At 39.0% G+C, this 13,781-nt stretch overlaps 1 protein-coding gene across 1 annotated transcript in view; it reads left to right on the forward strand.

Moving 5' to 3' along the window:
* Window positions 1-311: 311 nt before the first annotated feature.
* The window catches only part of LOC111563210 (voltage-dependent calcium channel subunit alpha-2/delta-2-like), a 48,346-nt gene continuing 34,876 nt past the window's right edge, over window positions 312-13,781 (forward strand). Inside the window, exons 1-2 of the mRNA XM_023262170.3 lie at window positions 312-759; window positions 12,178-12,259. Coding sequence (XP_023117938.2) covers window positions 644-759; window positions 12,178-12,259 — 198 coding nt within the window. The 5' untranslated portion in view covers window positions 312-643. The remainder of the gene's footprint in view (window positions 760-12,177; window positions 12,260-13,781) is intronic.

The following is a 13,781-nucleotide window of genomic DNA, read 5'->3' on the forward strand; positions in this document are numbered from 1 at the left end:
TGTATTTTTTTTTTTTTTTTTTTTTTGCCATGTGTTCGTGCAGCTGGAGCACCTGGAGGCTGGTAAATCCCCAGTTTGTGGAGTGAAACGGTACTTAACGTGTTGTTCCGTTCAGGGACCCTTGAGCAGACCCTTGAGAAGTTCGTTCCACACAATCTCATGCAGACCTGTGTGGAAAAACTCAAATTTATGGCACTGACAAATCCCACGTGGCTCCGCAGAGATAAATAAAGACAAACTGGATGCCTTTGCTGCTCCTCTGTTGCCTGGTGAGCGTGAACGCGCCTGGAAGCTCCACGGCGCTGCTGATGAGAGAGAGAGAGAGCTGTCGTGGACGCGCCGGCCTGTGTGATTGTGGTGTCGGTGGCGGTGTTGGTGTGTATCCGTGAGTGTGTGTGTGTGTGTGTGTGGGAGCAGGAGGGGAGACTCTGCAGTGTCTTGGCAGCTGCATTATAGCATCTCCCACCGTCCGCGGAGCCTCCACGGCCAATGCCTGCCTCCTCCGCGTCCACCTGACAGCGCAGAAACCGATATGAAGTGAAGCCGAGCCGGACTCTCGCTATCTGTGTGCCCCCCCGGAGACGGTCCGGAGCGCTTCATTCACGCACCAAAACCTCCCCGTGACGAGAATCTTTAATGGAAAATGGCGATAGGCGAAAGGTCTTGCAGCAGCGTCTGCTTGGTATCTCTCCAGATTATCTTGATGCTCAGCGCGTCGTGGCCTGGAGCGGAGGGGCTCACATTCCCACAGCAGTACACGTAAGTAGCACGAACCGGCTGGAGACAACAGCCGGGATCCGAGAGGAGACAACTTTGGGCTCGACCACTCAGCTCTGCCACCTGGAGATACTTCAGGAACCCTGTTTTTTAATTTCCTGCTGTTACATAATTTGACAGAGCTGGCGATTACATCAATGTAAACGCAGGGTGTTTAAAGATCAGAGCTGTGGAAGGTGTAGTCCTCACAATGTGTTCCAGTAAACACAAGAAGTGTTTATTTGCGAGATCAGGCTGCATATCTGCTGAAAATCGGTCGCATCTTTCCAGTAATTGACCCTCCCATCACCAGACCTTCATTTGGCTCTACAGCTGTACATCTCTTTGCATATTCTCATATATTCAGTCCCCCATCACTCGTGTTTCGTCTCTCTTGGACATTTGCAGTTAAAAAAATAACGCAATGGGATGTTTTCCAAATGCCAGTGAAGTTGCAGTTGTTGCTTTTAATTAGTTACCAGATACTTGGAGCGTTTTATGTCTGTGCAGTCGTAAAACTGCTTTTCCCAGTGTTTTCCCCCTGCTGTTCTTCCACACAGGCTTTGCAACAAAAAAAGCACAATTTGGTGAAACACTCGCCTTCGTTACAGCCTCGAGTAAATCCACACCACTGTAATAGCTGCTGAGGCTCAGTAGTACTAGTGCTACGCCTACTATGTGGCACAGAAGGAGAAAGGTGTGGTTTTTTTTTCTACTGTGCGATGCTGCTAAAAGCTCCATTAGAACTGACATTTCCTTGTCTTTAAATCAATCTGGTGCTTAGTTTTTCACCATTCTTAACCTTTAACCCGTTGCTGTTAAGTACAGCTGGCACTTAACTTGAGTCTCCAGTTCTCTGGGCCCACCTCCAGGCTCAGCAATCAGGCTGCTCTGGAGGGAAGAACAGGCCAGATGGTCCACTCATCTTTGGGGCACACGGTGAAGGGTTTCTGGCCAATCACAACTGGAGATCCGGGGTGTATTTACCAATTAGAGAGCGGATCTATAACTCAGGGATGTGTAGGGGCCTGTGTGTATTCGTGTGTGTGTTTTTATGATGAATTGGGTTATTTCAAGTAGTGTATAGCTGCTGCCTTCTCCTCCTCCTCCTCTTCTGCTGATATTTCTGCTGAGTGCTTTGAAACAGCTACGTCGCCCCGTGCCCTGGGTCTGTTCATGTAAGCTAAATGAAGCAGAATAGCTACGCTGAAGAACAGCATCTCTTTCCAATTAAGAATTAATACTGCAGCAGTGAGGATTTATCCCCCTTGTCCCTCTCTCACTTCGCCCTTTTCACTCCAACTCATTCTGTCTCGACTTTGCTCATCCCTGCCGATAGATAGATAGATAGATAGATAGATAGATAGATAGATAGATAGATAGATAGATAGATAGATAGATAGATAGATAGATAGATAGATAGATAGATAGATAGATAGATAGATACATAGATAGATAGATAGATAGATAGATAGATCTGTCTTCTCCAAATCTTCCTCACCAAGTACATTCTAGAAGACATATGACTGCTGCCTTGACAACATTGACTTCTCTGCTAGAGGCTGGAATTCACATCCTGCTTTGCTCATATTTTTAGGTTTAGGCAACACTCAGTTAAGTTTGGTTAAGTCTAGTGATTATCAGTTGATTGCTGTATTGATTCATTCAGTTGTTCTCCAACTGTAAAGCACCATTAACCATTAATGTGTTCCAAAGCTGGATTAATGAGTCTTATATGGGAACAGTAAACAAATATGAGTGTTTTTAAGCCAGCATGGCTGTCAGTAGTCACCTATTCTAACAACGCAATACTTGCGGAAGTGCTGTAGTTTATTAAACTCAGAGGTAATTACAAATCTACCTTTTCCTTTCGTATTATAGCATCAAAACTCAGCTCCTCTTACCTATTCCAGCACGTTTTAGAAGCACATATTGTACATACACTGCACTGCATTTTTCATAGAACACATGTTCATGCATTTTCATGGACTTAAGTACAGTAATATGTAAAGTTGTTAATTTTAGCACCGCTTTGATGATATTTAAATTTGGCTGCATTTCTGATATTATATTATGGCATTGACCGAGGCTGATTTGCATGACAAGTACTTTTGCATGAGAGTCATTTTTATTGATATTTATGTACTTTTACAGTAAGCAAAAATTGATCTATTGAACTAAACCATCACCTCTGCAAAATGGTTTGTAAAAATCAACTTGTGCGGAGTTGTAACAGGAATGAGAAGAAATCTTACTCTTAAGGTCACTAATAGTGTTTTCGTAGAGCTTTGTGTCTTTTGTGTCTCTGTGCCTGATAAATTTTTAGTGTTCAATGAAACAGCATTTCAGACTTTAACTAATGTTGTTTTTAGACAGTCCTAATTTTATTGAGACCTACATACGCGAGTTGTGCAGGACTGGGAGGACATGAATGCCTATTTTTTATTAGTTTTTTTGCTTAAAATGAGGCTTGAGAGAAAAGTTTGGGAAAAGTTTGATTAACTGTGAAAGGAGACAGACAAAAACCAAGTTCCCAAAGCGCAAGGGAAACTGTTCAAATGTTTTTTGTCCTTCTAACGGGCAAGAAATCCAAAAAGTTTTACATCACAGTGATGGAAAACAAAGAGAAGCAGCAAATCCTCACATTAGTTTTGCCAGTTTTGCTTCGTAAAATGATGTTCAGCGGTTGTAGATTGCTCTGGTGATTGACTAATCAACTGATTCAATGTTTCAGCACTACATTATAATGGGTAAATATTCAAAATATTCCATGCCATCTTCTGCTATAATCCAGCACTGATGTTTTTCAGCATGTAACCCAAACACTAGCTTTCCAGTAATTCATGTTTAGCTCTATAAACATAACCATGAAAGCTGTTAATGAGTTGTTTCTTCAGTTATAGGGAAATAAATCAAATGCATTGACTGTGATAGTTTTGCAGATTTTGCATTGGCAGTTTGTAAATGTGATCAATTTAAGTGTTTCCTATTTTTACTGATAATAAAATGTGATCAAGGCAGTATACAAATTGGCTGTATATGAGACTATAGATAGATAGATAGATAGATAGATAGATAGATAGATAGATAGATAGATAGATAGATAGATAGATAGATAGATAGATAGATAGATAGATAGATAGATAGATAGAGCTGTCAGTGTCTCCCCTGGGTACCTCTACTCCACCTATGGTTTTTATCCGCTCCGTCCTCTCAACCTCTCGCTCTCTCTGCTGTAAGTGGATATGGGTCACGTCTTGTCGGCCTTCTCTCTTTCTGCTCACAGGGTTGTGTGAGTGTACCAGGTAACGTAGTCGAGTCGAGGCACAAGCTGTTCAGCCTCTTCATCGCGGCGTGGCTACACAGTTTTCTGATGTCCCACCGGGCTCGAGAGGAGAGGAAATGGAGCACACTGTAAAAAAAACTTGAGATTGTGCTTCAGCCGCATTGACTCACATAGTTAAAGCTGCTCTGCAGTTCTGTGGGCTACAGTCATGTAACAAACCTGATTTAGAAACAGAACTTTGCGAGGGAATTCTCAATTAATTTGTGATGCAACTTACTCGTAGACTACAGTCTTTTGACTATGCAGAGAGAATCTATCGATTGAAGTAAAACAACTTCTTAATTGTCTTGCAGTGTTATCTTTGAATTCAACTGGTCATGCACAACCACAGCGCGTATCCTAACATTTTTGTTAAACCGCCTGTTTGATATATTTCAAAGATTAATTGTGACACTGAAGGTTGGAGAATGAAGATTCCCTAAATGTAGAAAAAGACACCAAATTTATCTTCAGGTAGCTGGTGACACCAACAAGATGTGAGTTTCATAAACAGCCCAAAAATTACACTCCTAGACAACTAAACTAAACATTTTTAAAAGCATATCTTTGGCATGTTTTTTATTGCTTTAACCATATATTGGATGAGGGGAGACTCATCACCCTGGTAACCCAGAAAATGGAAGAGAAGCTCCAAACATGCACTGAAGCGTTTGTACTTTACCCAAACCGTGATATTTTCCTGACCATGTAGTTTTGGTGCCAAACCTAACTAAACAGCGAATTAAAAGGAAGCTCAAGCAGGGTTCCAGACTGCAAACTTTTTTCTCCGCCAAGGAACACGGCGGAGTTATGTGACGATCAGCATACATTTGTCCGTTTGTTTGTTTGTCTGTTAGCAACAGACTAATGGATTTGGATGAAATTTTCAGGGAAAGTCAAAAATGACACAATGACCAAGTGATTAGATTTTGGCAGTGATGCTGCTTATAGTCTGGATCCACAGATTTGTTAAAGATTTCAGAATTACGAGATAGCGGCACAGCATCACTGTAACTATGGCAACAAGTGAACACTACTTCAACTGCTTGCTGACAATCACATGATTGTGATCCTACTACAAATCTACCGCTGCGAACTTACCGGGACTTATCCATCGGAAATCATGCAAGGACCAGTTGATTAAATTGTGGGGGTGTTTCCGAGTCCCATCAACTCCTGCCGCCCGCTACATATTTAGGTCATGCGATTCGGTATCAGTACATAACATATACATGTATAACACATGCCTGTGCTCAGAGCAAGGTCATTTTTTTTATTAAAGATTTAATTCATTGGAAAAGATACATTGACAGGACAGCCTTGGTGGAGTACTGCCCTCTCTGAGTACTTTTCTTTTTTTGAGAGTGCGGCAGTTAAAATTTCAAGTGGTCACATTATGCGAGGTCATGATGATCATTAAGCTGTATTTGTGTTGCTGTGTTAACCTTCAGATGAACTTTGCAGTTCCTTAAAAGTGGAAATGTTTCCTACTTTATCATACTGTTACCAAACTGAGAAAAAATGTGTTTCTTTCAAGTGTAATTGAGAATACTGTTGTATAGTTGTGTAGTAGAGTCACGTTTGTGAGACAGTGTTGCTATAAATGGTCCGGTTCAAGTCTTCATGCATGACTGTACTGTCCTGGACTAATCCTGAGAGACATTTGGTGACATCTTTGGTTGTCATTCCAAACTGATAGTCCATGATACTATGATGAGAAAAACCCATAGTCAACCAATGTTGACAACCAAAGATCGCTTTGGAGATGTCGATGCTGTAGATTGTATTTTTCTACTGCACATGTGTCGTTGGATTGTTTTGATGAGTCAGTGGGCCGATTGAATTCTGATTAAAAGTCATCATACAACTTTTCCAATACCTCGCATGCAAAAAACATCATCTGCAGCACGTTACTGTGACTAGTCTTCTGATTTTCAATACAAGATTGATTGATTTTAATATTTTAATTAGTTAACATCAATGTATTTTTTAAAAAACATATGAGGTGCAGATGGGTGGCGTGAGTTAATGAAGCATTTTTGGCATCCAACATGATTCAACATTGATTTTGTGCCACCTGACACAGATTGCTAACAGGATTTGTAAGACCCATAATGCACACTGGAACCTGCAGGATTGCTGCTAACACACAGTCTATAGGAGCCTTTAGAAATATATATATGTATATATATATATATATATATATATATATATATATACATATACATATACATATACATACATATACATATACATATACATATATATATATATATATATATATATATATATATATAAAAATAAAAATAAAATTTTTTTTTTTTTTTAAAAGCACAAGCACCACAGCCATCTGTTAAGAATCATAAAGGCTGATTTGATTGATATATCATTCAGGATTTTTTGAGGATCTTGTGCAGTACGTGTACTTTGCTGTTTCTCTCTTTCACAAACTCACCTTGAGGAGAAATCAACTGGATGCATAAAATCAAACTGCCTTTTATTGTTTTAGTATTAGCTCTCTTATTACAGTCAAATGGACAAGAACTGTTTGAAAATCACTATGCATGCTGAGTCACCATTGTTCTGTGTAATGTTTATATTTGGAAAAGTGTCTCTGCAGCAAGAACAAGCTGCTCATTTATCATTTTCATAAATGTTTTCATTTGATCAGCCGCTGTGGGTTCCATTTAAGGGGTACAGCGATCCCAGTAACACATTAGCCTTTAAAAAACAGAGAATTAAGCATAATGACAACAGGAATATATCTATTATAAAAGAATTTTTCCCAAAAATGGATGTTTCTCTTGGCTGCTAGTCCATTTTGTGTTGTCAATATTGAGAGAAAAAGTGCTGCCTGCTGCTGCTCTTTTCTGGAGCATTCCTCACACTTTTTCTGCTTCAACTGCCTCAGGCTGAAAATAATTTCACTTTTAAATAGTGCTGTGCGAAAACTCTTGTCAGGCATTCAATCATATCTTAAATGGGCTTTTAGACTGATCGTCCTAATGTTTCTGGAAGTAAAAAAAACAAAAAAATATATAGTTTACATCTTAATTTTCACACTGTTTCCCTTCCAGAAACCCAGAAATGCATTTCAACTTGAAAAAAAGGGGTGTAAAAATCTAGCGCTGCACAAAGGGCTGCCTGAAAGCATTTCACGTCATCTATTTCAGCTCAGCTACAATCAAAAGAAGGAATGAATGCTCTGCAGCATCCAGGATGCTGTGTCTTTCACTTGGTCTGGACAGTTGAGTGGAGATTTGTGGCTTCGCCTGGCAGTAGAAACAAGCCTGACAAGACTTTAATCTGTGATGTTGTCTCGTAACTCTGCTGGGAGCTGTCTCCCTGATAATGAATCGACTCTTTGGGCACTTACGGGATCCAGGGTGATTTTGTGGTTATTAAGATTTATTTCCTGGTTTGAACTAATTCAGGTAGAAAGCTCAAATAAATGTTTCGCCTACGTAAACTTTCTCATTAAGTGATTTGGTCGGACTGAACTGCAGATTACCCCATTCAGCCCAGTAGTGGAGGTTGGACTGGTGGAGTGAGGCAGGTGAACAGATGGAGATGTGTACGTTTTTTTGAAGCTGCATCCATCTTCAGGATCTCCTGAGGACAGAATGGCACAGACTGCATATAGAAAGAAGTCTGTAACATCAATACTATATATTATTCACGATAGTCTAAGGTCATTTAAAGCACATCTCTCATTGAAGTATTTGTATTTCCTTTTGGCTAATGGCGTGCACTTCAACATGATGCACTGGACGTAAAAGACACTGATTCTTATACCACAGGATGCTTCTTTTGTTCTTGTAGGTTGTGTAGACTTGTAAGTGCTGCTCTGACATGTCAGCTCTGGATGTGATCATACGACAGCATTCATTATTCAGAAGGAGGCAGACAGATCATGTACTGATTCTTAGTCAAATGACCAGTTGAGTGTTTTTATTTTTAAAAAAAATCCACAGAGACTCTGGAATCATTGAAACATCATGACAGTGTGTGGTTTAATCTCATTCTGAAGGTGTATTTTCTCCTTGTCTTTTCCATTAGAATTTTCTTAAACAATAGCATTAATGTGAGAAGTGTAGAAAAAATTCAAATATATACCCCGAACCTTGATACTTGTTGCAATTAGGAGCCAAATATATCACTAAAGTTTACAATTTAACCAGAATGTAAAAGCAAATTAATGTAGGTTTTATTTTAGCTTCTTGCTAAAGTGGACCATGGGAGTTATAATTAAAGGTGGACTATGGGATTTTTACAAGTAGAGCTTGAATGTCCATTACGTTACAGAGGAGGTCACACAATGTTGATTAAGCCTAAAATCCTATTATAAAGCCTATATCCTTTTGCAGTATATCATAGTTTTAATCTAAAGATGCAGCAGGCTACAACTGTAGGAATATATGGGAGCCTATTGACCCTTTCAAGTCCAGCACATGTTGTGCTGCGCTCACTGACAGGTTAAACCACAGATAGTTTGGCAATTTTCAAAATTTTTAGTAGGATTATGTCACTAAATTAGTAAAATAGTTTGTATGAAAATTACACATCTTTACCTCATAACCTCGACTAAGAAACTTTAATAGAGCTGTGGAGCGGCTGGGAAGAACACATAACAAACCTAAGTCTGTTTGCACATATTGCCGACCTACAGCAAGCTGTTTCCAACATTCAGCTTTCCTTCTAAGGCCAACTTCTGTCATTTAATCACAACAATTCAGACACACCTCAGCCTTTCCTGCGTTTTCTCTTCCCTGCCTGGCTGGATGCCTCTTTTCCAGGTATTCGTCACAGCGTGCAGCATTCACTTAATTTGAACTTTGCTCGTCACAGTGCCAAACCGTTGTGATGCTGCACGAGCCATTGGAAATAACGTGTTACAGAGCACAGCGGTGTCTTGTTCTGGTGTCAGAAGATTGAAAAAAGTTTCTAATGCTTCAGATAAAAAAAAGAAAATCGCATTGAGAGACGGATTACAGTCTGAAAATGAAAGAGATCAACAGCAATGACAAACATCAAGCACGCTTTGATGGTGCTTGTGAAGTTACTGTTACTGCCAAAAAATGAAATAGAAGTGCTGCTCTACATGTTTAACTCCTCACTCCCCGAGTGTTTTCGTACACAAGGTTGTTTTTTGGTCAGCCTTACAGACAACAGGGAGATTAATTTCACATCGCTCCACCTGTGAATCACATAACTTTGTTTATGGGGCAGATTAATGAAAATTCTGCTTGCAGAACCAGGAGTCCCTGAAACAGCTCTTTTAAGTCCAAACATGGATGTTACGTAGCGATGCTGTGTCCCAGCTAAACCCCGGCTTTTTGGGATTGTTTAGCTACTTTAGTTTTACCTTACAGCCAAACTGTTTACTTTATACAGGCACTGTTTGTGAGCAGTGCTACTTACAATGTGAAAACAGTCGTATAATATGTTTTGTGGTTTTGAAAGAGCTCTCCAAATTCCCCAAAAAATTAATTGGATGTAAAATTTAAACAGAAAGATGGGATGTAGCCTCTGAAATATGTGAACATTCACCAGGCAAGGAGGCTCTAATAAATAGTGGCTGATTTATGTGTTGGATTGAGCATTTTTAAGAGAAATTTGCAGAGATTTTGATGCTGTTAGACACTTAATTCACATTCTTTAAATAATCAGATACCTAAATCCTACATCAGCCAACACTGTCCTCCTTTTAAAAGTTAACATGTAGTGTTGGTGCTGCCATTTCTCCATCAGAAATTGTTGTTGCTGTTGTTAGTATCACTGCTGAACACTGTAATATTGTTGAGACATTTTATTTGCACTACTATCCTGTGATTATATCAGACAGGCGACTGTGTCCAGGAGAAAATGTTGCTGTTGCGAAGGAGTCAAAGTTGGTAGGATAAGAAGTGAGGAAGGGCCATATGTGTCACACATATATGTATATAACTATATATTTTTTTGTTAGTTTATTGTGTCTTTGAAGGTCATATTTAAGAAGGTCATTCTTGTCAATTGCGCCTCATTCGTCAAAAGGTTGTACATTCCCCAGTTGTTTGTGTTTTGCCTTTTGTTGAATATTGTCTTGTCTCATGTTCAGTTTGGGTCCCGATCAAAGATGTGCAAGGGTTGAGCTGAATCAGCATGCATAATAAATCTGAATTTGATCGTGGACGTACTGGCTGAATTGAAAGCAAACATCACAGGTCTCACAGTAGCAGCAGCTCAGTGGATTTTTAAGTTTAGCAGGTAGTGAATATACTGAGTCAAGCAGGAGACCTTGTGTTGCAGTTGTGTGTTGAGTATCTGTTATACGGTCCACTGAGTGAAGAGTATAACTTTGATTTTGAATTAGTTTCATTGTGAATATATGGGATTGTTTGAACATTTCTCTCACAGTAACAAAAAATAGCTTGACCTCGACTGCATGCCTCTACCAAGCATGAACTAAACGCCCACAGTGTGAATGTGCTCTCCTGAACCTAAATACAGCCAGTTTTGTCTGATGTGTGTGCTTCTGGAAACCAGGTGAAAGTATTATTAGGACACAGCACGATTCCTACTGAAGTATTGTTATTCTAAGTTTAGATAATTTATCACATATTTATCGAAAACCATTGGGTTTCTGCATTTATCACTTAACCTTAACAGTGAACTCCAAATAGTTTCAGAAGGTTTTTTGCTCCTGTCACTATTTTTACTTAATGTGGGCTCTTTTTTTCACTGCAATATGAAGTCCTGCACCTCTATGGAAATGTTACTTACAGCACAAACATGGCTTGAAGTAGAGAAAACTACAAAATATGCAAAATGATGCAGTTATGATGCCATAAATCTTTTCTTTTTTTGAAGTACTATAATTTACAAGTGCCCGCACTGTGAAAAATGGTTCATCTACATGCTAAAGATATTTTGCTAGTTTCCTTTCTTGTCTCCTGCCTGCTCTGTGTAAATGCAGCCTGCAGTTCAGTTGAAAAGTCTCTGAATTATTGTTACCTGACTGTTGGCTGCAGCTCAGTCACTAGTAACTTCCCAATTGCACTGAGATGCACATAGTTTTAAGGTTTTACAAAATCTATTTAGAGCAAATGGTTTGTTTTGGCAATTTTTAAAACAAAATGTGTAGAATAAAGTGATTTTGATAAAATATGTGTATTTTAACACTTGGTTTCATTATGTTTATACAGTTTCTTGCTCTGATAAATGGTAAACTTGAAAGAACTTGCCTTTCCAAAACATTGGCGGTTGTTGGTGTTTCAGAGGGTTGATTTTATATGCAAATTTCATTAAAATAGCATTAGGCACAATTTCAGACATGGTCAGCTCTTGAAAACATACAACATATTGGAATCAGTTGGAGTTTTGAAAGCTGTCTTGATATGAAAACTTTTTTCACTTAACGTTGAAAACTTCTCTCTGTTGTCCTGATGTTTGTTCACCCTGACTCATTGGTTGCTTTGTTGTGGATGCGTTATGAGAAAATCTAATTTACTGAAGACATCTTGGATTTTAAGACTTAATTACACATGTAATAATATTTCTTTGCTTTTAAAATATATTCTCACAGGATTATGATGATGAGCCAACAAAGGTCATTTGTTAGGATTGCTAAGATTTCTCTCAGCTTCAGTAATGAATGAACTGTTGTCAGTACACACATTTGAGGCATAAAATCTTCAGAAATGAGCACCTTGTCATCATCCTATGAGTTACTTATTGCCCTATATTTCCTGTACACTCTGCTCTGTAGGCAGCAACTGGGTCAGTGGTGGCTCATTAGGTGTTGGTTGCAGTGTGGAAACATCCACTACATTTATACGTTCAGTCGTCTAGAAACAATATTAGTCAATGAGGGGTATTTTTGTTTTGTTTTACTTTCATAATTTGTGCACATGTACCAGCTATTTTTGTAACGGCATCAACGGTTACTTCTTTAAATACGCATGCACAAACACACACACACACACACACACACACACACACACACACACACACACACACACACACACACACACACACACACACACACACACACACACACACATCTTTTTCATCTGTTTTGCGTTGTGTGACAGTCCGTCTGTGATGTTTATCCACAGGATAATGCACTGGGCCCGGCGTATCGAGCAGGAGATTGACAGAGTGTTTCAGCACATCACTGGAGCTCAGCAGTTGAAAGGGGTGAGTGTGTGGTTGTCTTACTCATCACAGTGCTGCATAAACTCACTAAGGAATGCGCCGAGCAGAGAGGTCAGCGTGCAAAATAGCTGTAAACCCATTAAGTTCAAGAGCTAAAGCTTAATAGGTGCATAAAAATACAAAGCAATTACAGTGTGCCTCCTAGAAACCACTTAGTTTCTCTTTTTTTCTACGATTTTCTGGGACCCCTTGCAGAGACACAAACAGCCAATAACACAATGTTTTTGTTTTCCCAGGACACACATAAAACTCTGTCTAATAGCTTTTATATTCAGCAGTTTACAGAATGTATGCTCTGTTTTTTTACATCCCATGTTTTTGCTGGCTCTTTGTGTGTTGTTTGCAGAAATTTTCAGCCTTGCACACATCTTTATGATTCCTACGAAGCGAAGGAGACGCCTGAACACTCGCCGCCTACAGTGGTTTGATTTAGAATATTTAGTATTATGTTTCATGAAGTCATGAGCTTAATAACACCTACATACATGAATACTAATTCAGAGCTTTCTTGAGCTGAGCACGTAGCGCCTGTGTTGTGTGTTAATAGTGAAACTGTTCACTCTGTACACATGACAGATATTTTTCATCGAGCTCTGAATCAGAAGCGGTTACTCGGACACATCTGATGCATTCTGACATTACATACATCACAGTAATCTGATTCCTGGCTCTGCAGCAGCCTGCTTTCTGAGCTGTCATATCCTGTAAACTGAATTCCATGTTAAGGCTAAATGGGCTCAATTTCAGTTAATTTCTGGAGTTTGGAGTTTAGCAGTTTTTCTCTAAGAGCCCAGTGTCTCTAGAAATAAGCCTTTCTATGTGAGAATTTTAAAGAAAATAGCTGATATTATTGTCTGTAAATCTAATGAAAACACCATGTGTTAATCTCAGTATTTACCAGCTTCTCTGCTCCAAGTCCATTTCTTTCAAAAACATGCCACAAATCCATATTTTCATTTTAATATGAAGCGAAATTTGCCAAAACAGCTTGGCACTAGAACTTTTGGCAAACATCATTCAAACTGAGAGAAATACTGCAGTTTTGGTGACTATTTTGAACCACAAATGTAAAGTCCTAGGAAAGACTGTGCATGAGGGATCAACTCAAAATAAATAAATCATTGTATAAAAAGAACACGTCACCCAGTGTACTGTAGCAGTGATAATTGTAGTGTTTTCAATGCAACACTGGAGCTCTATGGCTCAGAGAAATAAGAACAAGGGTTTGTTGGTATGATTCGTTTACAGCTTGTTTTGGTGTTTTTGTGGGATTTGTTGAGATTATGGAAATAGTACAAAATACCAGACTTATCATTTAACCTGCTTAACCCCTGGTGGCTTAGAAAGGCATTTTATTTTTTCAAAAATCACCAAAATTACACCATTTAACATAATCTCCAGCTATAAGAATAAAAGAATAATTGATTTTTGCCTTACTGGTGGTCCTAGAACCTGTGACGTGTCATTCTGTCAGAAACTTAGGCTATTTTTAGGCTTATAATCA

The sequence above is a fragment of the Amphiprion ocellaris genome, chromosome 5 (genome assembly GCF_022539595.1).
Source record: "Amphiprion ocellaris isolate individual 3 ecotype Okinawa chromosome 5, ASM2253959v1, whole genome shotgun sequence".
Classification (NCBI taxonomy): domain Eukaryota; kingdom Metazoa; phylum Chordata; class Actinopteri; family Pomacentridae; genus Amphiprion; species Amphiprion ocellaris.